Here is a 24,716-nt window from a genome sequence, read left to right as displayed (position 1 = left end):
GAGTTGATGATCTCTGACCAGTTCCCGAGACAGCAGGTGCCCATGTCCTCATTGTCAGTCCCACTGAAAATCTCAGTGGAGAGGTTCAGCAATAAGCAGATATGGAGATTGCCGAATCCTCACTCTTCTAAAGGCTGTCTCTCTCTAGCTTAGGACTCAAGCATATCTGTGTGGCTCTGGAGGAAAGCTTGCAGCATGCTGCTGACACTGCTGTATTTGTTCTTTTGTTCTATGACTACACAGGGGCTTCAGTTTCCAGGTCTTAATCCTATCACTTTTCCAACATCACTAGACTCATTTTTAAATTGAAGAAGAAATAAAAGACTAAATGGGAACATTGCTGTGCTTTCCCTTCGTGTGTTTTATTATGTTATTCTGTCTGGCCAAAGTATAGATGAGAATGTTCTGTTTTCGATATGGTGTTGGAATGTGTCCTATGGGCAAAATACTCAAATTTGTATGCCTAAAGTTAAGCACCTGAATCCATAATTAGGCCATTTTTATTTAGATCCGTGGTTTTTCAGAGGTGCTAAATATCTGCAGCTCCCATTGAAGTTAATGGGAATATGTGTGTACTAGAAGCTGAGAATGCCAGAAGCTGGGAATGAGCAACATGGAACGGATCACTTGATGATTACCTGTTCTGTTCATTCCCTCTGGGGTACCTGGCACTGGCCACTGTCAGAAGACAGGATACTGGACTAGATGAACCATTGGTGTGACCCATTATGTTCTTAATATACTACTCAATATAAATATAGCAGAATCTCATCAGGCCATATGTTTGTAGATACACAATGATATCAAGCTGACTTCATGTACAGAATTTACTTTCTGTGCTTCAAAAAAAAAAAAATCTGCAAGGCCTTTTGTCCCGTGATTGAAGGACATATGGTGGTAAGGGTCCTGTCCTGACAATTGGTTTTGTATGTGAAAAATAAATATGGTTCCTTTGGCAGCCCCATCAGCTGTTCTGAGCTGAGTAAGGAAGAGGATTGAAGCTTTGCCTCCAGGGATGAGCATATGGCTCCTTTGCAGCATGTGTAGCCTCTGTCCCCTCCCCCCACCCCACCCAAGACCAAACGATTAGACCAGGAGTGGCCAACCTGTAGCTCCGGAGCCACATGCGGCTCTTCAGAAGTTAATATGCGGCTCCTGTATAAGCACCGACTCTGGGGCTGGAGCTACAGGTGCCAACTTTCCAGTGAGCCAGGGGGTGCTGACTACTCAACCCCTGGCTCTGCCACAGGCCCTGCCCCCACTCCACCCCTTCCCGCCCCCTCCCCTGAGCCTGCCATGCCCTCTCTCCTCCCCCTCCCCCTTAGAGCCTTCTGCATGCCACGAAACAGCTGATCAGGAGGTGCGGGGAGGGAGGGGGAGGTGCTGATCAGCGGGGCTGCCAGTGGGCATGAGGTGCTAGGAGCGGGGAGCAGATGGGGGGCTGTTGACATATTACTGTGACTCTTTGGCCTTGTACATTGATAAATTCTGGCTCCTTCTCAGGCTCAGGTTGACCACCCCTGGATTAGACTCTACTGTGGTGGACATTGTTTTATTAGTTGTACAGTCCTCTCATGAATGATTTATGCTAGGTCTTGAAGATTTCACGTTTTTAACAGTTCAGTGTGATAGGCTGACACCTTTTTTTGTCTCACCCACAACCCGCTTTCCATAAGGGAGAATGAGAGGTGGCTTAACATACTTGTGAGAGACAAGCCTTGAGATTATTTGTATTAATACATTTCATAGAACATAATTCTATTTGATATGGGTCACCTTTATTTCTGTTGAGTAGTGCCTTCCTCTGCAAGTTGTCCAGTTGATTTCTTGGGGATGGTTAATGGACTAAGATACTACTTAGCATGCCTAAGAGTAACAGAATCTTGCACTAGAAGAGCTTCACCCAGTGAAGTCTTGAGTATTATGGCCCAGATCCAGTAAAGCATGCAGAGCATTTAAGCATACTGTAGTCAAGGAAACTACTCACATACTTAGGATTGAGCATGTGCTTAAGTGCTTTGCTGGATCAGGGCCAGAGTAATCATGATGTTACAGGTTTGAGCCCTCCAAGAGTGATCCAAAGCCCATGCAGGTGAATAGGATGGCTCCCACTGACTTCAATATCCTTTGGGTCAGATCTTGTGTGGGTGTGTGTAGACACACATAAATGGCCAGACTCTGCAATTAGATCCACACTGGGAGACCCCTGTGCTCATTTGGAGCCCTGTTGACTTTAATGTGATCCCTGTGTCTGTGTGGCTCCAGTTGAAGGATCTGGCCTATAATTTGCCATGCACTTACTTTTTCTTCAAAAAACACTTTTTTATTCTGTTGCTCTGGATTTTAACCTGCACACTTTATATATTCAGAAGCACAGGGGAGAAAGAATTTCATGAAGCAACGGTCTTTGCAGCAAATGGTATTTACTGCACAGTTGGTGTCCCATTTACAAAACCGTCTCTTGGAACTCCACAGAGTTGGGCTGCGAAACAAAGCTCAACCTATAAGTGTGTATCCTTGGAGAGATTTTACACTGCTTAGCAGTGATTTACACAGTTCTGCCCTGACTGGTACTTTACCAACATGCTGAAAACTTCGTCCAGAGAGCTCAGTAAGGACTCTGGAAACAGAATAGCTTTTAGAATGGAAGCAACATATTGAGTTGATGCCCCCTGTCAGCCTTGAAGTGATTCTCCCCACAGGAGATAGTCTGCCTACATAATTGTTTTTTAAAGCAAGACTATATTAGGCAAAATTGCTCTCTGGTCTAGTGGCTAGAGTACTGAACCAGTATCCAAGGGATCTGTATTCTATCCCCAGCTCTGTCACTGACTTGCTGTCTGACCTTGTCCAAGTTACTTCACCTCGTGAGTCTCTGTTCCCCCTTGCAGCCTCTGGCTGTCTTGTCCATTCAGACTCTAAGGTCTTTTGGGTAAGCACTGTCTCTTACTGTGTATTTGTACCATGTCTAACCCAGTGGGGCCGCCATTCTCATTTGGTGCTTCTAGATGCTATCATAATACTAATATTAAATAATGTAATAAATGATGGATTTTCTGTTGACCTTTCCTGCTCTTTCTTGGGGACGGGGGAGGGGAGGGAAGTCGCCTACTGTAATGGAAATAGTAAGTAACAATAAAAACAATGCATTGACAGCTTGTTTGCACATACAGTATGTATTGTAGGCTTTGCAGCTGCAATTATTTTGTGGCACAATTAATGTCACTTAGGTGTCCGACTGGCTCATTGCACACAGTTATCAAGTGATTAGGCATCTAAGTGATGTTAATTGTGTGAACAAATAATTGTGGGTGCAGAATTGTGGTTGGAAAAAAACAGGATATAGGACCTATACATAGTGTGGAGAGAGAGAAAAATATCCCCCCACCCCACCCCCTTGGGGTGTAAAGCACGTTTCACTTTCATACGCAAAGGTGACTTAGAAGGGCAAAGCAACAAGCCTATCATTACGTTATCTATCCTGTGTAGTCACTAAGGGCACAATTCTACTTTCCCTACCTGTGTAAAATTCCCATTGGCATCCCATTGACCGCCGAACACTGATCCATGGAATCAAGTTCTGTCACATGGATATCAGAGAAACTATCCCCTGAGCCACAGCATCAGGCAGTTTTAATACATACTTGTATTGAATATATCTATATATACACACACTAATGGTGCACGAGAGTTTCACAGGTACGTGCCATTTATGGTAAGAGGTTTTTTTAATTGTCGCTATATTGTTATGTAGTGCTAGTGCTGAAGATGATCAGGGCTGAGGGCAGCAAACCCTTTTCACTTGAAAAGTATTCACATGGTAAAAGGGGATAAAGTTGCAAACACAGTGATTGGTGAAAATTCACCGTTTTCAATAGTGAATAACAGTTTTCCAAAGGTGGGGGGGGAGAGAGAGAAATTCTCCTTCTCTTTTAGCACTCCTATTAAAAATTATGAATTTATCGCCAACTGAAGTGGGTTTGTTTGATTTTTTTCGAGAGAGAGAGACAACAAATGAAATGACAGCAGTGAAATTTGTTTTCCACAGTAACGTTTCTTAACAATTACTGTAGCTCTTAGGTTTTGCAAAAAATATTTTGCTTTTCTGTAAATCCGAAATCTTCCCTGAACCCTCCATCACTTTGTGTTACTTTTCTGTAGCCCTTCCAAACAGGACACTGCAAAAGATCAGGTGTAACATCTTGCTAATATACATACCTTTCAATGTCATTTAATTTGGGGCGTGAGCCAAAGCCTAATGAAGCAGGTGGGAATCTTCCCGTTGACTTCAATGGGCATTGGATCATCAGGGCCATCATCGGTGATGCGCTTCTGCTATATTACGAAGATCCACTTGATCAAGACCCCGCCCAGAGGGAGAGCAGCAAGCTGCAGCCACTGTTTTAACTTATGGGCAATAGGAGAGGCTGCTGCCAGGCTTTGCTTCCAGTGTGCCGGAGCTTCCCTGCTTAAAGTTCTTCCATGGCAAACTAAAATTTAATTGAGAGGGACGTGTTGTGCTCTCCATGACTCTGCGCTGTTCTCATTACTGTCACCGTGAGTGACCTGTGGACATGAAGAGCAGAATGATCATACTTTGCTTCTCTGGAACATTTTCAGCCCCTCATTGATGCGAGTAGGACTCCGCACATGATTACAGTTAAGCACATGTTTAACGGATTAGTTTTACTGGGACCAGAGTGCTCAGCACCTTACAAGATGGGGCCTTCCCCTACAGGCAGACTCTTGTGCCTACGTGGAGTTCATTTGACTGTAGGGAGCCACATGGCTGGATATCCTGCAGGATCAGGGTCCTCACTCTGATATAAACAAAAATCTTTTGCAATTATTACCCTGTACCTCATTACACCAGCCAAGACATACTCTTCCAATGTCCAACTCCTCAAAGCCATGGCTTGTCCATATGACTCAGTGGAGTAAGTTAGCTAAACAGCATAAAATACTTTTCTTCCCTCTGTGTATCACCTGTGTCACTCACTGGCTTGGGGACTCGTGTGTCTGTCTGTCTGTCTCCAATAAAATTCAAGGGCTTCAGATTACTGAAAACAGCTGCACATGCTTCATCTCGGTTAATGCATTTATGTCAGGCTCAGGGCTCTGGGTAAGTGCCAAGATCCTAGATCAGCTGTTCTACTGGAATGGTACTGCTGTAATGAAACCCTGCATTATTGTGTTGCAATTATTTTTGCTTGCAGCTGGCTGTTCTCTATATATTTTTACTGAAGTTAGATGAAAGGGTTTTGTTCTTAAAAATGAAAGTTTCTTTTCTGAATCATGCAGAAGCTTTGAGTTACATGTTCTATCCATTAAAGGTGCTTCTCTAGAAGCAAGAATTTAATTTCAGAGAAAATAATAAATAATTTTTAAAAAACCCTCAAAAACAAAAAGTGTCCTGAAACATGAAATAAAAGACTTTCTGAAGGAGGATAAAGTTACGATTAGAGTACTACACAGCAGGAGGAACAAGGTTATTTTTTCAGCAGCAAGCCACTTTCTAATAGCAAGTCATTCTTAAAGCTGTTCCTGTAATTTGAAAATCCTTTCTGTATAGAAATAAAAGAATAGGCTTGCGTTTTTTAAACTGAAGAAAAATGCTTCCCCAGCCTTGAATCCTTACATTTGCATCCATTCAAGCCCCTTTAAATGCCTATTCATTTACATTCTTTCAAATAACAGCTCAGTGAGGTTCTCCAGTCTGATGGCAAAAGGTAACTGAGTGCAGTCATTTATCTTTAAACTGCTCAACTGTGCCCTTCTTCGTGTTCTTGTTAATAATGCCAGGTCTCCTAAGAGCTATATTTCATGCAATTTCATCGCATATGCTTTTTTGTTTGACCTTATCTGCTGTTTCCTTGGGGGGGGAAAGCTGAAATACCAACCTACCTTAATTAAAACCTTGGTCTCAAAGATATTACTATGTGTTTTTATTAAGTAAATAATGAAAGCACTTAATCATGTCTCTGCTTTGTCCTGGCTTTTGTAATTTAGAAGTGGTGACACTGAGTTTTAAAGCAACTCTGCAAAGGTGTAGACAAATCCATGTGTCTGTTTGCAGCTTTCAGTGAATCATAGAGCTTTTCCTTAGTACCCAGGATGTTGCATGTTTGCCATACAGATGAGATAGAAGGGTTTAAATACTGGTTTAGTGCCCTTTGTGAAGAGAAATATCTTAAGATTGGTACATTATTAAAGGTACAACGTGTTACCACTTCAGAAAGCGAGAGTACATCTTTTTCCCCTGAGAGAGTGACCATTTTTGAAACTCCTAAATTATTTCTAGTCCTTGTCTATTGCAGCTGGAATTTAGAATGGACAAAAGGATTATTTATCAAAGACAAAATCAAGTGAGTCTTTCTTGTTGTGGTTGCACAGGAAGTGGAAAGGAAGGTATGAATTTCACATGTGATGCGAAATGTTACTTTCCACATTTCTTACTCGCATACACACAATCACATGCTAGGCTCCTTAAATACAACTGAGTGCTGACCTTTTTCTGTGAGTCTGTAAACAAATGTGTTGCTGATTGGATAACACCATGCTCAGGAAACTTGGGTATGTTTAGTGGAGTTAAAAAGAACCAGAATCCTAATATGCTACTGATGATAATCTTCAGAGAGTCCTAGTTTAAAGAGCTGCAGTTGTGCAGCTCCAGCTATGCAGAGGAGTGTTAAAATCTCCGCTGTTGTGATCATTTGAGGAATATTTGCAACATTTTGTATATTTGGTAAAAATAACTAGAAGGCCATCAATTAAAAAAGTGTTTTTATCTTGCACAATTTGAAACTACTGGTATGATTAGTGTCCAGAGTTAGAGAAAATTATCAGAATCCCCACACAGACTCCTGCAAACCTCACTGCAGGGATGCAGCACCTTTGAAGATAAAAGGTACCTTTTAGTGAAAAAATATAACTATTGTAAGCTATCTATTTGATAGGTCTTCTGGGTAAGGCTGAGGGCCTGGGTCTTAGGATGGAGTAGTTGGGTATCTATTTTGCTGCTGTATATGCTGACTGATATGCTAATTTTTGTGTGTGTTATGCTGATGGGTGGAATCTTTACATGGATTATCTGTAAAATTGTTGTCAAGACACCTCAGGCTCAAGTATGGGCTTTTTTTATTGTGTATATGAAATCCAAATAAATAAATATATATCAACATGCCAATATATTTAGAAGGTAGTAAACCACTACACAATTATCCTTCCAGTTCACGAAGTGTCAAAATTTACACCCACAAACTGTCTGAGACACCGTGCAGTTGGATACAAATATTCAGTCTAACACGGCAGAGAAGGCAGATTCATTTGGAGAAGATTGAACATCTGCAGCAGGTCTGGTTTTCAGCAAATCCGAAAGGCATCCCTGGATTTTAGATGTAAGATTAAACTACAAAATTTTTCACAAGGCCTATTGAATTCCTGTTCAAATCTACAAGATGTAGTTTAAGGCTTCAGACACATACTGGAAATGCCACATCAGCATGGAGACATTAATTAGTACAGCTTCTGTAGGAGCATTCCAAACTACAGTCATTCTGGAGGGAGTCTAAAATCAGAATTAGCTTAATTTTACAGTCAGATTTTGATGAAACTTGCCAAGCTCATTACCAACTACATAAGGGAAAAAAGGTTTCCAAAAAGCCATCAAAGTCTATTACATAATTCTGGAAAGAGTGAAACCACTCTGAACATAATATGTGGGAGCAGTGTACAAGAAAATTGCTTTTCTTTGTAAGAATTGCATGTGTATCAGTCTTTTTTAGGACTGTGTGTGGACTAGATACCTTGCCTCTTTCTTCAGGTCTCTACGCAATACAGCTCTGAATCAAGGAAATCTCTATTATAGGCTGACAATTGCCATGCTCCAGAACTGGGAAGGAAAAGGGCTTCCTGTCTTACTCTCCTACCTGTTATCTCCTTAGAAGACACAGTATGAATAGGAATTTTCTGTGCACTGATTTATTTACCCTTTGGGATGCCATCTTGGGGTGCCCAGAACTGTCAATTACCTGTTACCCCTTGCTACCCCTTGCCTCAACAAGAGAGAGACTTGCTTGTTCTTAATTGGTTGTCAGCTCCCTAACATCACCAGCTTGTTAGCTAACCAACCAAGCTCCTCAGGCCTCTGCCAGCTCTCACTTTCCTTTGCAGGTTAACAATAGGCATATCCCCTATCCATGAGCCCCTCTGAAAGTGCCCCCTTGTAGCGTGTCCAGCCCCCTCACTGGACACTCACAGAAATTACCAAGGGAAGAGAATACACACAGCTTGATTGCTGCAACTCAGGATCAGCTCCTTTATAACATCACAGCATGTGATATATTTATAGTGAAACAATCCTAAATTGATCATCAAAGATTAAGATTTAAGTGATAGTGAGTAAAGTTAATAAGTGGAAACAGAAATGATTACAGATAAAACAAAAAGTAGAATGTGCATCTCAGAGTCTAAACTTAACTTTAACAGCTAAAATCCTTGTCTAAGATTGTTTTAGGTGAGAAACTATCTCCTAGTATCATCAACCCACGTGGCTGGGATCCACCATTTATGGCTGCAAAAAGCACCTTCTTTTTGCTCTCTCAGCGAAAGGTAAAAGGTGCTGTCCCTATCCTCCAGTTATAGTCCAATAAACCTTTGAAGAACTCTTCTAGGTAAAGCTCTTTTCCCCCTGCTGTTCTTCCCTTCTTTTTGACTTCCCATCCGCCCTGCTGACTTGTATGTAAATAGGGCTTCCATTGTTTTGGCTTACAATACTGAATCTGCAGATAGGTGATGAATATACATCCCCTTGTCTGGCAAAACTAGTTTTTCACCTCTGCTGCATGGTAACACCTTGATACAAACTATAAGGACATATTATCAGTATATAGACATAACATTTTAAATATCATCTGTACATACATTCCACAGAGATAATAATGACCAGCATGATCTTGGCTTTCATTTAAGATCTCCCATGGCATTCTTTATAGATCAGTATTATGACATCAGTGTGTGGGGTGTAATGTCAGGCCGGTAAGAGGGCTACCGTTACAGAACAGTGACCCCTTTGCCAGGTGGCATTGAAGAGTTCTTAGGGATACAAACCCTTCTGTATGCGTTTGCGCATTTTCATCCTGTCGCAGGGATAACTGTTTACTGTAGATAGATAGTAACAAGTATATTAGTCATTGTTGTGTCTTGTCATGTGTTTTGTGTCATGATGGTCTTTACACTGTATTTCTATTCAAGTTGGTGACTGCAGTATTGAGTCATAGTGCTGCCATGGCCTTGGCCTTCTGTAACTACAAACTCAGTACAAGAATTATAAGGTTCCATTGTTAGGGGGCAGATTTGCAGCCGCACTTACCCTTAGATACTACCCATGTCAGCTTTTGTGTTGTTTGTTTTTTATGTAATTTTTAAAACAGCCTAACAAAACCTGGGAATTTTCAAGATGATGGTGACAGAGGGTGAAGGGAGGGAGCAAGGGAAGAAAGATTGTAGCACCATCGGGTGCTCCTCAGAAGCTCCATTTTACAGTGGGGCTAGGCGGTGTGGGATCAGGGAGCTGCAACAATGTCCCTGGTGGCTCCCCCTCTCGTCTTTGTCCAGTGAAGGACAATTTAGGAAGTAGATGCATTGTTGTTTATTATCACTGAAATCTCTCTCACACATCTCAATGATCCTTGTCATCGGAAGTTTAGGGATGTAATAAGTGCTAAATGGCCAACCCCAATTTTCATAGATTTTACGGCCTGAAGAGACTGATCATCTAGTCTGATGATCTCTTTTTACCTTTGTCTGCTAAACTAAAGAGCTGTCTACTATCAGAAATCTCTTCCCCATGTAGGTACCTATGGACTTTAATCAAGTTGCATAATGATAAAGAAAGGCGAGTGATACGGACCAAGCTGGAATGTTTGGTAAAATAGGCTCATTTGAACAACATGCATTTTAATACAAGCTACATGAGTCTTCTCTTGGATAAACTAAGTAGCTTGTGCTCCTTCAGTCTGTCTCTGTATAAGGCACGTTTTTCAGACCTCAAACCATTTTTGTTGCTCTTTCCCTTTCCAGCTTTTCAACAACCTTTTTGAAGTGTGGGCACCAGAACTGGACATAGTAATCCAGTAATGGTCTTATTAATTCCATATACAGAGGTAATGCCACCTCCAGCTTGATATTTTCCTGCTTATGCACCCGAGGGTTACATTTGCTCTCTTAGCTACAGCATTGCACTGACAGCTCATGTTCTGTCCGTTATCTATCATGACCCCTACGTCCTTTTCAGTGTCCTTGTATTCCAGGATACAGTCCTCTGTCTTTTGTAAGTGTGACCTTTACATTCTTTGTTCCTAGATGTACGACCTTGCATTTAGTCGTATTAAAATGTGTGTTGTTCAGACAAGCCCAAGTGATCCAGCTTGACCTGGATTACTGACCTGTCATTATTTACTACTCCACAATTTTGGTATCATCTGCAAATTTTACCAGCAATGATTTTATATTTTCTTCTAGATCATTGATAAAGATATTGAATAGCATTCGGCCATGAACAGATCCCTTCTCGAACTCAGTAGGAAAAATAAACAAAACAAAAACTCCACTAGGATGAAGATCCCCATGTGCTAACGAGAGAAAGCTCTGCCATCAACATAATTAAACCATCCCCGGTGAGCGGCAGTAGCTATGTCAGCGGAAGAATCTGTCCCACCGACATAGCACTGTCCACACTACCACTTTTGCTGGTGAAACTTATGTCGCTCGGGGCGGTTTCACACCCCTGAGTGACATATGTTTTGTCCACATAAGTGGCAGTGTAGACATGGCCTAAGCAGTGTGTTGATATACTTATAAAACTACCCTGCTGACCTTTGTCTGAATTCTGAATCTAGGAATAAGGAAAGAGTCCTTCCAAACAGGGTCATGCTACTCATAAAGGATGTCCACGAAGACCAGTTGAGCACCAAACTTGCTTACGTTGCTGGCAGAGGCGTGAGACCACTGCATTTTATCTTTTAAGCTCTGTAGCCTCATTAAGAAATTAAAACATTCATGTAGTCTGTCTCCCTCTGGGATGTTTACGTTATCTGACTGTCAGCATGGTGATATGGGCCATAAAGGTTCAGAGAATTACCTCAACAGTATGACAGCCTCTTCCATTTAGGCTGGAAACCAAGGCTCCTTTTCCCTCTGAGGCATTCATTGAAATTCCATGCACGGTTCATTCCTCTGGTTGTTTAACAATGTCTCTCATGTTTGCCCTGATTTTAAAAATCCTCCTTTGTAGCAGAGATAGCATGGAGCAGGATGATATAATTGGAGTAAAGAGGCCCTGGAGCTTGCTGTAATGGGATGGTTCATCTGATGTGTATTGCCATTAGAAAATAACCCACGTATGTATGTTCTCAGGGGACAGCAAAGAGGCTTTTAAGGATTACACTTTATGTAGTATGAAAGCTAATGAGCAAAAGAGCAAGTCTGAAGAAAAACTACTGCTGCAAAAGGCATGGTTCCATTTCTTGTCCTTTACTGATCTCCTGGAACCCATCCAGTTTGAATACGCTCTCTTCTACCCTGTAATGTGATACTTTTCGGGCAGTACAGTCAATTTCTGGTCCCATTTTCACAACACTGTGGTCTTTTTCATTTTCATCTAAAAATAAATCGCACGCCAAAGCATGGCCACAGGGAATGCAGGATTGAAACTGCTGCTGTATGCAAAAATAAATAGTACTGTAGGATAGTAATCTCTGATATTCCATCCCCCTGTTCCCCCCCCCCCAAAGAAAAGATTTGCTAGGATAATGTAGTTGCATGATCTCACTGAGAAGGTGATAAAATAAAGCTCTGTTATAGAGAGTCTGAAATATCCCATTTTCACCCTTTCCTCATGCCATAGCCCACCTGGCCAGTGTGCAGTAAGGGGATGCAGACACCAACCCACAGCAGTGAACACTGAACAAGAGAGGGAACCATCCCAGCTGTGCAAGTTGTGCCAATCCACAAATGCAAAACTTTTGTGTCATTTACACATCCATGAGGGGGAATTCAAGCTGAAACTTACCTAGTAAGTTTTGCAAAGGACATGGTTTCCTTGAAGATGAACATGGGAAAGATTCATAGGTGATGTGCAAGGGGGTATCATTTACATGTAAGTAAATGCGTAGAAGGGGGCTCAGATTGGAGTAACGTACATGCTGATGGACCCAAAGTTACACTAATATATACCCTTAGGCTCTTCCACAGAACTTCTGAATGTCTTGTATGTGTCAGACAGAGACTAGCTGTCTGTCAGCATATGAATTCAGGTATTTTATTTCTATCTTGTTTTCCTGGAACAAATGTATTTTTATTGCCATTAGAATGAAAATCTGATTCTCAATTTAAGTTTGAATCCTCCGTGTTTTCTCTTTGGTGCTTGTAATGCAAGATCATATTCCACACTTACAAAAAACAACGTACAGTGTAATGCCCTTTAAGGCCGCAAGGCCACAAAAGTAGTGGTAGGTTTTAATGGTTTTTCATAGCAGCAGTGTTGCTTTCAAGCTTGATGCAGATTCTCTTTGTGATGTGGTGGCCCAGCATTCCCACCTTGACACCTTGCCTGAGAGTGTGAAGTGGAAACAGAAAAAAGACGATAAGGGACCAATATTTCAGAATCACGAACACCATAATTTTGAGAGAGTGTGATGCTAAGGATTTCCACATTAAATTGTTTGTCCTGCAATATGTTGGTTTTTCTGTGGGGCTCATAACCACAATGCTGTATCTGAGTGCTACAGATACATTAGTAAATGGATCCTCACGGTGCCCCTAGGATTTAGGGAAGAGTTTAATTCCCATTTTACAGATGAGGAACTGTAGTACTGTGAGATTAAATGATTTACCCAAGGTCACACAGGATATCTTTGACAGGGCTGAGACCAGAACCCAGATCTTCTGAGTCCCAGTCCAAAGTCTTCACCCCATAGTATAAAATAATCATTTCCTGATGCCAGGCTTGTATAAATACTGAAGAAGCATCTCTGTGGTTGAGCATCTTCAATTAAGATGAAGACTTTGTGTATTGTCTTTTTCATGGTAATAAAAAATAGTATCTCTCTCTGCCAAATTTGAAATCCATAGCTGAGTATCTAATTGCCATGGCGGTGTATTGCATTTGTTTCATGCTGTGTAGCAGTTCCTGATGTCTTGACACACAAAAGGTCTGCCAAGAGAGAGTGAAAAATAGATGTGTTTTCAAAAGGAAAAACACATAAATGCCATATTGTTCCCTTAATCCATGCAAACAGCTCCAGCTGGAATCAATGGAAGTTGTACATGCATATCAAGAGCACACTTTAGCCTTTTCAAATAAATTTTTTAATGGGCTAGATCACAGTCATACACATTTATTCTGGGAGCAGGGTATAGGATCTGATCCAACTCCCAAGGAAGTCAATGAGATTTAAATCAAGCCCATGTAGAATATCCCAGGAGCAACAAAATAAATCTTGGTGAAGCAAGCATCTTTTTTCCACTGCCTCTCATCACCAGCACTACCCCAAAACTGCGGTATTTTTGGACTTCTAGTTGTTGTCTTCTCTGGGAATAAGACCCATTAAAATGCTACGTTTTCTGTGTACCTAGTCAAACATTCAATAATGCAGTGAAATCCTAGCATTCAAACAAAAGTCATTTGAATACGTGTTACTGTAGAAAAATATATATAGCCAAAGGGTGTGAAAATTCTCCCCCCAACCCCAGTTCTTTTGCTGAAGCAGCAAACCATCTAGCCTGGTAAATCTAATTTTCTACAATGTTTGCATCTTGCTCATGAATCTTGCTATGAATTAAGGAACTTACTTTGTTTAACGTCCCTTATCCATCTGTACAGTTGTCAATCACTATTCACTTTGCTAGTTTCATTATGCTTGTTACATCTGAGTACGTATGGGCTTCCTGTGTTTGTGCATGTATCTAACATGTGAAAAGGTCAAATTCTGCCCTTGGACAAAAGCAAGCGGCTTCCATTGAGTTACATTGCATGCCTTTGAGTTGGAGTCCTAAATAAGGAGTTTGATTTTGGTAAAGAATGGCGCCAGCTACTGGGGTTCTGCATTATGGCGTGTTGTGTGACATCTATAATATTCGCAAAAAGAAAAGGAGTACTTGTGGCACCTTAGAGACTAACCCATTTATTTGAGCATAAGCTTTCGTGAGCCACAGCTCACTTCATCGGATGTATTCGATGAAATGAGCTGTAGCTCACGAAAGCTTATGCTCAAATAAATGTGTTAGTCTCTAAGGTGCCACAAGTACTCCTTTTCTTTTGCAGATACAGACTAACACGGCTGCTACTCTGAAACCATCCATAATATTGTTATAGCCAAGAGGATATGAACTGTTTAATAAAAACAACCAATAAGCTCAGTATTAATTTAGAGTTAGATTGTGGCCAGCCTCTCTGCATGTCCACAAGAGAGAGCAATAGCCATCCTGAAGGACTCATCCCCCCTACATATAACCTACAGGAGCCTGCAGGCTAGACAGTGCTGTTCTTCTGTAAGGATTCTAGGAAGCGGTACACACACTCCAAGCTCCAGGAGACACTGCTCCTGATTCTCATTTACATTAAGTCTTCTGTACTCCATTCTAAGAATGAGAAGGGGCCAAAAAGTTGTCTAGATTACATTCCTCCTCACTTTGAAGCTCCTTTGCACTATGAGAGCAGTGTAAAGAGACCTTAGTGTAAATGAGAATCAGGTCCACTGTGTGTCTCAGTGAAGCAGTATGACTTAGCTCTGCCCCCCAACTCAGAGTGGCAGCTGGAAGATGTAAAAGTGCCCTTAAATAGGAGAAATTGCTTAATCTAAATATTGAGTAGGTATAATGGTAAAAATTACAGAGTATAGAATAGGAATCAGCTGTGCTATCCAGGGGATCTCATCTCTGCCCTGTCCGTCATCTTCCTCCCCCCCCCATCACCGTCCTCTGTGCATTCCCTTACCTATCATAAGCAGTGGTAATCCATGCTTATTACTAAGTGTACTTTACTGCTGATGTAGTGGTGAATTTTATGTATGGATTTTGCTAGGGCAGAGGTTATGAGGTACAGAATTCCGGTGGGATGATTCCCGTATATTCTGCATAAGAATAGATTCACAGTGGTTCCACATCACAGTAAGTTGAAGTCAAGATTTAACAAGTGTCCTTACCTACCACTGAGTTCATTCAGTCAGTGGAAATAGACCAAATCAGTTGTACAACTAGAAGTAAAAACACATACGAATAGTTCATGAGTAACTACAGCTGTATATAGCTGTGGTAATCCATAGTATTTTTGAGGGATAACAGAAGGTTTTCCTTTGTTTGACCCCAGTTATCTAAGGCACCAGTTGCCTTACTGTATAGGTGTGTCATATTGCTACCTGATGTCCTCTTCCTGCAATCTCTTTCCTACTCCTACTATAAGCTGTCATCATGATCCACAGTTGACTGCCTCTGCAGAGTAGACTTGAATTATGATGGTACTTTGGGGAAAACAGGTGAATTAAAATGAATTAATTCTGCTCCCACCTTTAAGTGATTCCACATGTTTTAGCTCCGTCCTTCAAATCCCAGATGTGTAATGCTTGGCTTTTTAATGGATGACATCACCCCAAATAAGGGATATGCAGGGGCAGAAGAGGATGTGAAACACACACACATATGTCTTGAGCAAACTCAGTTTCAGTGTTTCACATTTATGATGTTGATAATTTACAGGACTGGGCAATATGCTGACATCAGGTTTGTGTGGAAAAGCAGCAAATTAGAGTCTAATAATCCCAGTGCATTTGAGAGAGATATGATGCTATATTCCAGCCAAATTAATTTGTCACCCAGGGAATTAATTCTTTTTCATCAAGTTAGATTTACTGGAAATGGTGATCTCATATCTATTGGGAAAACATTTTCCCTGGGCAGCAAGCCAAAAATTCTGGTCAGAGGTGCCATACGTTTCTCCTGTATAAAAACCTTCAGAGGAAAGCTATCAGCATACGATGATGTGGCATATACAGTGCTGTTGGTTACTTTATATTTCTTTATATAATCAAGAAATGCCCAGATGATGATTTCCAATTTGTGGAGTATAATGAAAAATGCATTGTATTCATGAATATAAATTGAGCAGATGTGACACTTATATTGTCACATGAAAATAACTCTTATTTGCCTGAAGTATGCTTATTCAGAGACGACCACCACAAAGTAGAGAGTGCTGTGCTATGCATAACTGAATGTTAAACAACAAAACTAGAGAGGAAGAAGTATTGTTAAGGAAAAATAAGCTCAGATTTACAACTTACCTTTGCTGAAGATATATTGTAGGGCTGGAATCCTTCTATGTTCTTCACACCTGGTTTCTGTGCAACATGTCCACCCACCTCCAATTTCTGTCTTTACTGCAGGCAGGCCCCCTGTCTTCAATAAAACTCCCCAGTCCCTTTATTTAAATGGTACCAGTGAAACCACTGACAGTGGCACATGCTATCTCCTAAGACCGCCACAGCTGGTTCTCTTCCTTCTCTCCTTCCCATGCCAAACTGGTCTGTAAGCTGCTGCTCACTACAGTGCCCTCAGCCCCACGCACTTCATCGTAAAGGGACAGCACATTACAAAAGGAGCAGTCCCCATTCGAAATTTTCAAACCTATCACATTGTGGTAGCTTTGCATGCAAAGCTGATAGTAACTGAAAGCAGAAGTCATTTTTCCTCTCTCTCTATGCTGCCGTTCTTGGTCAGTTGTACCTTGGCTTTATTTACACTGGAGCAAAGTGAAGAACCCCAGATAGTGCCTGGCTTGAAATTATTAGCAAATTCTCTTTCCTAGGCACTGAATAAGTCACTAGGACAAAATATGAGCATCAACATGCACTAGCCATAAATTAGAGGCAACCTTATAATGACAAACCTCATAAGGAAGCAGAGGTGTGTGTGTGTAGTGATAAAAATTTTCCCATTCTCACTTCCGGTAGTATCTTCACACTTTGTTAGAGATTTGATGGCTCACGGAATAGATAACACTACAAGGAGCCTTTCACCTTTAATGACAGGTTTGAGAGTAGCAGCCGTGTTAGTCTGTCTCTGCAAAAGAAAAGCAGTACTTGTGGCACCTTAGAGACTAACAAATTTATTTGAGCATAAGCTTTCGTGAGCTACAGCTCACTTCACAAAAGCCTATGCTCAGATAAATTTGTTAGTCTCTAAGGTGCCACAAATCCTCCTTTTCTTTTCACCCGTAAGTCATTGTTTAGGAGCCAGCACAAGAGCACAAACCTCCGTCCTTATTTAGGCAAAAACTTCCATTAACTTCAATGGAAATGTTGCCTGAGCGAGGACTTTGTGATTAGATACTAAAGATGAAATCCTGACTCCCTTTAAGTCGACGGGATTTTTGCCATTGAATTCAGTGGGTCTAGGATTTAACTCTAAGTAGCCAAAAGTCATTAAAAACTTATGTCTGTTTAGGGTCTTATGTCAAATGCTGTGGTTTCAGCTAACTGTCCCTCACGGATGTCTCTGGCTCAGGATTGAAGAACATTAGCTGGACAGTGTAGGGAAACTCACACTGTCATTGCTCATGATGCCCCTGTTCTATGTCTAAATACAGTACTTTACCTTCCAGAACTGTCAATTTGCATCTGTTCCTGAGTGTTATATTCACTTAGATTTTTATGTCTGGCAGTGGTTCTCTCAAAGGGGATGAGATTGCACAGGACGTGATGGGATAACCTGTTTTTTTTAAACAGGGCTTTAGTTTTGCTTCCGTGAACAATGATTCATAGCCAAGTGAAAATGATTGTTTTTTCCAGGTTATCAGCCTGTCTTGACTAATCAGCAACAAGGGTTCCAAGGACTCATGGGAATGCAGCAACCTTCCCAAAGTCAGAACCTGATGAATAATCAGCAGGGAAATCAGGTGCAAGGCATGATGGTTCAGTATCCAGCCATGTCGTCTTATCAGGTACTTACAAGCTATACTGAATTTCTCTCTTTGAAAATATATACTTACAGTAAATGATAGTGTCATGTCATGGAGGTGAGCTGTCTTTATTTAGTCTTTTAAAATATTTCTTTGCCTCTATCTGGCTTCAGGCCTCGTTATGCACTTGTCTGGCTCAAATCTAGTGCACTCTACATGCTGTCTTTAACCTTCCTTGTACTTCCGTTTTCATTCTACATTAGACTGCGTTGATGTGATCATTATGTTAATTATGGTCGAACTGATCAGCACTGCATTGGATATAAAGGAAGACTTGGTTCCTTCCCTGAGGAGCTGGAATTAGAAAGTGAGAGAGAGAATATGAGAGAAATTGTTTTGTTCGTCCCTAGGCCAATGCAAGATTGTTCCCTACCATGCATATGAGTCCTTTGTCTAATCCAGTTTTAAATTACTCCTCTGTGGAGAGGGATGCTGGAACATTTTGTATAGGAGGGGTGCTGAGAACCACTGAACCAAACTGTAAACCCTGTATATAATGGAATCCACTTCAAGCCAGGGATTGCGACAGCACCCCTCATTCCAGCACCTATGTCTGTGGAGGCTCCTGCCATATCATAAGGGGACACTGTCCCAGAATCAAACAGACTTTACGCTATGTGTACTGGTAGACAGAACAGCCATACGGAATTATGATTGTTAGACTTTGAGAAGAAAGGCGATAACTTGATTTTAAACAGATTTCTTGACTCCCAGCTTCAGCTAGATTGATTTGAAGTACCACGAGAGCCTGTGTGGTGACGAGAGGGCCTATGCTTCTATTTTCCACTAGTTCCTAGAAAACCAAAGGAAGATTAATTCCTTTTAAAATATATGGTGGTTGCGAGGCCTCTCGTCTTTTCCATAGTCTGTTCCTATTGCCTAAAGTGTAAAGATAAGTCTGCTGGAAATGCGGGTGAGAGGAGGAGATGGGGGGGGGGGGAATGAGTGTTTGGTAGAAATTGTTTTTCTGTCCTTTAGCCCCAGGTTTGTGGGTAAATGACCCCTTGCTTGCGTTAAAGACAGAAGTGTGAGATAATATAAGTGTAGCCTATAAGTGGATCCTTTGCACGCAGTGATCCTGAAAAATTTTGGTCCAGCTAGGATCTGACAATGCTGCATATTAGTAGGTTGATCAACCTCAGTGTTATAGTGCAGCAGCTTTGAAAATTTCAGCCAGTATCTTTAACCCCTTCAAATTACAGTTACACAATACAGTGGTGATAGAAATGGGCTAACATAGGAACCTTTTATCAACCTGTCGTGGGGTCTGCTCACAGTTAGTACGCTTCCTCCTCGTGATTCCCAGTCCAACACCTCCTTTCTGCCTCTCACCGCACGCCCTGACTTCTCTTCCTGGCTCACAGCGAGGCAAGATGGTCTGTGTTCATGGCTTAGCCCTCTGCCCGAGTCGCATGCAGTGTTCCCTCTAATTTTTCCCACCCATGTGTGGCCGAGATGTGGAGTGTGGGAGGGGGCTCAGGGCTGGGGCAGAGGGTTGAGGTGCGGGGGGCTGAGGGCTCCAGCTGGGAATGAGGGGTTTGGGGTACAGTGGGGCTCCCCGGGGCTACAATGGGAAGAGAGGACCCCCGCAACTCTCTCTCCCCGTAGCAGCCCCTGGGCTGGTGGGGAGAGGAGCCTCTTCCCTGGCCACGGCAGGGCCAGGCTGGGTTGGGGCTAGAGGAGGGGCCCCTGTCCGCCAGCCATGGCAGGGCCAGGCTGGGTCAGGCCCAGGTGCCTTTCCCCCGGCCGTGGCAAGGAATGGGCCAGGAGAGGGATGCCCATCCCCCAGCCGCAGCAGGTTCAGGCCAGGCTAGGTTGGGGGACGGGTGCCTGTCCCCTGGCTGCGGCAGGGCTGGGTTGGGTTGTGGCCAGGGGAGGGGCACCATGGCAGGTCCAGGTTTGGGGAGAGGCATCTCTTCCCCACTGCAGCCCTGAGCATCTGCGCCACGCAGCTTAGAGGGAACTTAGGTCACATATGTCCTCCCATTCTGGGGCATCAAAGTCTCATCTCTACAAAGAGGCTCAGGCAGTCTTCCCATTCACTTCTTCAGTGGCTGGTAGGGGAACCCAGGCCCACTCTCTACTCCAGGTTTCAGGTCAGGGATCCTTTAATTAGCAGCCAAGGTCTGTTCATTTCTGGTCCTTATTACCTTTCCCCAGAGCCTTTCCTTACCTTCTGGCTTCCCTACTTCTCCGGGTTTACCAGCCCGCAAACCCCCTCTTCCCAGGGAGTAACTGCAGGCTACTTTGACCCTGTAGCCCCCAAACACTTCACCCAGAAAGTGACTGCAGACTACTCTGTAGCCAACTTCCTGCTTTTATAAGCCCAGTCCAGCTTATTCCTCCTCAGCTGGGTGCCCTCATTATTCAGTCAGGGGATGACTTAAGTCACTTGATCCCCTTCAGTTATGGCCTGTCTGGTTAACTGGCCCCTTTCTTAGTCTACATTAACCCATTCAGGGCAAGTGAGGGGTGAAAACCTCATTGAACAAAACCTTCCTCCTTTTAGCCTCCCACCTGAACTTAGATAAAATAGAAAGAGGATTCATAATACCCCTGTTTTTCCTAATATAAGGATGAGACATGTCACCAAAACCTTTTGTCCATGTGCAAAGAGAACAGAAGTTCATTTAGAATCACACCTGGTTTTGCAAACACAAAACCCAACAGATGAGATTTTGGCTCAACAGAAACAAAATGACTTGTGGGCTTGATTCTCCACTACTCTCCTGCTCTGCTCAGGAACAGAGGAGAAGAAGAAGTGATTTGCAGCTGGCCAGCCCTGGCATAAGTTAAAGCAACAAACTTGCATCACTGATGTAAAACTCCTGGGGACCACCAGTTTTACATCAGCAGAGATTTTCCAGCTGCTTTACATTCATTTTATACTGCATAAGCAGTACAAAATGAACTTGGTGGACCAGTGCTTCTTCCTCAACCCATGGCTATGATATGCCCTGTAAAATACATTGGATATGCAAATCAAAATAAAAGGGAACGGGCAATTCGGAATACACTGGGGATATTTTAATTCATTTGGATCTAATTTGCCAATTTGTTTTTCATATACTGTCTTCTAGGTGCCAATGACGCAGGGTTCTCAAGGACTGCCACAACAATCATATCAACAACCAATCATGCTACCGAATCAATCAGGTCAAGGAACAATTACAGCCACTGGAATGCCTGTTTACTGTAATGTCATACCTCCCACCCCACAGAACAACTTAAGGTTGATTGCCCCACACTGCCCCTCCAGTAACGTTCCAGTTATCGCTGCCAGCTGCAGGACAAACTGTGCAAGTATTAACAGTACAGGGTGGCAGGTCAAGTACTGATACTGCGGCTTAGTGTGGATATACAAGGATAGCGGTGCATTATTTGACAAATAACTCATGGCCTTCAAGTGAAGAGGAGCACAACAGGATAATCAGTTGGGGACATACGTACTGACAGTGCTCAAGCGATTGCTGCTGGAATTCTGTAAAAAAAAAAAAAATTAAATTAAAAAGATGTTTGCTGGTTAATGGTGCATATTTTGTCATGTCTGCTAGGTATGCCTTTATAGCTTAGCTAGTGACATGAATTCACTGAGGTAAGATTTTTTCCTACCACTGAACACCACTGTGTAGATTGTAATATCCCTGATTCGAATTAGTTTTGTACTTTGTGTTGAGTTTGTGAAGCTAAAAGTATTTAAAAAAATATATAATAAAATCACATTGTACCAAAGCTGTAATGGAAATTTAAAAAAACAAAAAAAGAATTGCTGAATGGAAGGAATAATTTATATACATTATAGAGGTTTTTTTATGGACATATACTGTATTGTAGTGTTTAATCACAATAAAGCTATTTGACCTCATGGAGAAAGGTCATGTTTCTACCACCTGTTTGTTCTCCTCTCTCTTTTTGAATGTCATTCTCCTTTGTTTTTTGTGTTGCCTGATTTCTGGTCTAATTAATGGGAAAGCTGTTTAATGATGGGCATGCTGCAATTTGCTGAAGGAGGCGTTAAGCTGGGTCTCAACATGCAGTTTCAGGGTCAGCTTGGAAAGGTGTAAAATATTGGGACAGATGCTCCACTGCCCCCAGGAAGTGCTCAGTGCAGCTGCAAAGAGGATCCAAAGATGATCTTAAGCTACATACGAATGGCCACACTGGACCAGACCAGTGGTCCATCTAGCCCAATATCCTGCCTCTGACAGTGGCCAGTGCCAGATGCTTCAGAGGGAATGAAGAGAACAGGGCAATTTTGTGAGATCCATCCTCGGTTGCCCATTCTAGCATCTGGCTGTTGGAATTTTAGGGACACTCAGAGCATGGGGTTGCATCCGTGACCATCTTGGCTAATAGCCATTGATGGACCAATCCTCCATGAACTTATCTAATTCTTTCCTGAACCCAGTTATACTTTTGGCCCTCACAACATCCCCTCGCAAGGCTGACTGCATTGTGCAAAGTACCTAGTTTTTTTTGTTTGAAACCTGCTGCCTATTTCTTTCATCGGGTGACCCCTGCTTTTTGTGTTTTGTGAAGGGGTAAATACTTTCTTATTCACTTTCTCCACACCAGTCATGATTGTATAGACCACTATTGTATCCTCCCCTAGTTCATCCCTACACTGAACAGTCCCAGTCTTTTTAATCTCTCCTCATATGACAGCTTCTGTACCCCTAATCGTTTTTGTTGCCCTTCTCTGCAACTTTTCCAATTCTAGTACCTTTATGCTCCCCCAATCCTGGGGCCATTCCTCCACTGAGCCTCTTCCCAGATACAAGTTAGAGCAGCCTGAAGCTTGCTCCAACTTGTGCTGACTGACAGTGGCCGTAGACAGGTTTCAAAGTAGCAGCCGTGTTAGTCTGTATCCGCAAATGTGTTAGTCTGTAACGTGCCACAAGTACTCCTGTTCTTTTAGTGGCCGTAGAGGCCATTACTACAGCTGAGAATAGCATAGGAATTCCCAGCCACACCACCACCCCTGGCAGAAGGTATGAGGCTGCTTTAAGAGCTCCTGTGGTCGCACCACAACACCCCAGGATCACGCTACACTGCAGAGATTCTGCTGTGACTAGCTTGAGTGCCACTTTGCACCAAGGGCTGTCCTGACTGTAGCCCAGGGTCTGATCCATTATGGCCAAGCAGCAGAGGTGGCTTCTGCATTTGTCACCTTGAACCTTAAAACACATTCATCCTGTAGACAAATGGAATTGGCTGGGGTAACGATTAAAAGGTTTATGGAATTCTTACACTGTTTCTCATGATTACGTCGTGGTTCACTAAAACACCCACTTCAGTTTCGTTTGGAAAGTTGTTCTTCACACTGATTCTGAAAAGTGTTACTGAGCGTCATTGAGGAAGACAGCTGTATTCCACTCCAGTGATGGCTGCACTCAGTGGTGGGTGAATGATCCCTGAACAGTCCTGCAGCCTGCACTTGGGCTCTCGGGTGAAGACCACTGATCAACTCGGAACTTCTGCAATTTCTAGACCCCAGAATTGTGCATAAACTGGTTGTAAAAAGCACTTTGTGTGAGACCTTTCTTATTTAGATAAACCCTACTACAAATGTACATTTGTAGAAGTAAGATTTTATCTATGTTCAAGAGCATTTCTAACCCCAGAATGAAACAAATTATGCTGTCCACTAATTTAGACATATAAAAGTATGTGATTAGTGTCTCTTCCCTTTAATTCTAGGGCTGCAGCTTCTATACATCTACCTGCCATAAGGGTAGGAACCAGGAAAGGGCTACAGTCCATATTTAAATCTAATAGTCTTCGCTACCGTATGACAAATAGCCTTTTCATGGATCATTCTTCTTGTGTAACTTAAATTTCTAAAATGTGGAATTGTACAGGATCATAGGTAAGACAAACGTTGAACTTTGTACAAATTAATCACAGTTGGTTTGCTGAGAAATAGTCAAGTCATGGGCAGGTAACGTAAACAGAATTCAGTCCTCAATTACTCAATTACTGACTGATATTTTATTATTATTTTAGTCAAGCTGCAGCATTTGGATTTTGGCTGTGATCCTGAAATCATGGTTTCACTCGCAGGTGTTTGGGTTTTATTTTCTTTATATTATTTTATGGAATATCTATGTTTCTTCTCATCACTCCTGTAATTTAGATATAACTGAGTGACACAAACCACTATGAATTCAATGAAAAGCTCGCTGGCATGACTATAGTGTAATCAGCCATCCATTCCAAGACCAGAGAGTCCAGGCCAGGCCTTTGGGAGGCTATATTTAGTTAGCCTGGGAGCAAGAGAGCAGTACAGGAGTCCTGTCTCTGTGTGTGCATGTGTGTGCATTCAGGACATTGAATAAGTAATCCCCTTTGTATTCACTACATCTAAGTCCTATCTCTTCTCTTCCATGAAGGACACTACGGTTATTCACTTAACTTTCCTTCCCACCTCAGAATTAGAAATAATACAGCTTGTTGACAAACTGCATGTTGATGGAAAATTGGTTTTCAACAAAACAGTTTTTTGTAAAAAGTATTTGCTTTCTGTCATAAATTTCAATTTTGTTGTCAATAAAACCACTATTCAACTACATGCATATTTAAACAAATACCCAAAATATTTCAGACTTGGATATCCTGACTTGGTGCTTCACGAGAGTTGTAATTCAGTTTCCTCATGTTCCCATTCCCATCTCATGGGCCATGCTCCCCTGTCAGACTTAAT

At 42.1% G+C, this 24,716-nt stretch overlaps 1 protein-coding gene across 7 annotated transcripts in view; it reads left to right on the top strand.

Annotated features, from left to right (window-relative positions):
- The window catches only part of ARPP21 (cAMP regulated phosphoprotein 21), a 173,313-nt gene extending 151,415 nt beyond the window's left edge, over positions 1 to 21,898 (top strand). For 6 of the 7 annotated variants that reach the window (XM_073333012.2, XM_073333016.2, XM_073333017.2 and 3 more), the window contains 2 exons: positions 17,844 to 17,995; positions 21,094 to 21,898. In XM_073333012.2, coding sequence (XP_073189113.1) covers positions 17,844 to 17,995; positions 21,094 to 21,351 — 410 coding nt within the window. In that variant the 3' untranslated portion in view covers positions 21,352 to 21,898. Of the gene's footprint in view, positions 1 to 17,843; positions 17,996 to 21,093 lie in introns of those variants that run through there. The other variant, XR_012157455.2, reaches the window with a different exon arrangement.
- The last annotated feature ends 2,818 nt before the right edge of the window (positions 21,899 to 24,716 follow it).

The sequence above is a fragment of the Lepidochelys kempii genome, chromosome 2 (genome assembly GCF_965140285.1).
Source record: "Lepidochelys kempii isolate rLepKem1 chromosome 2, rLepKem1.hap1, whole genome shotgun sequence".
Taxonomy (NCBI): Eukaryota; Metazoa; Chordata; order Testudines; family Cheloniidae; genus Lepidochelys; species Lepidochelys kempii.
This window is presented reverse-complemented; position numbering and strand designations above follow the sequence as displayed.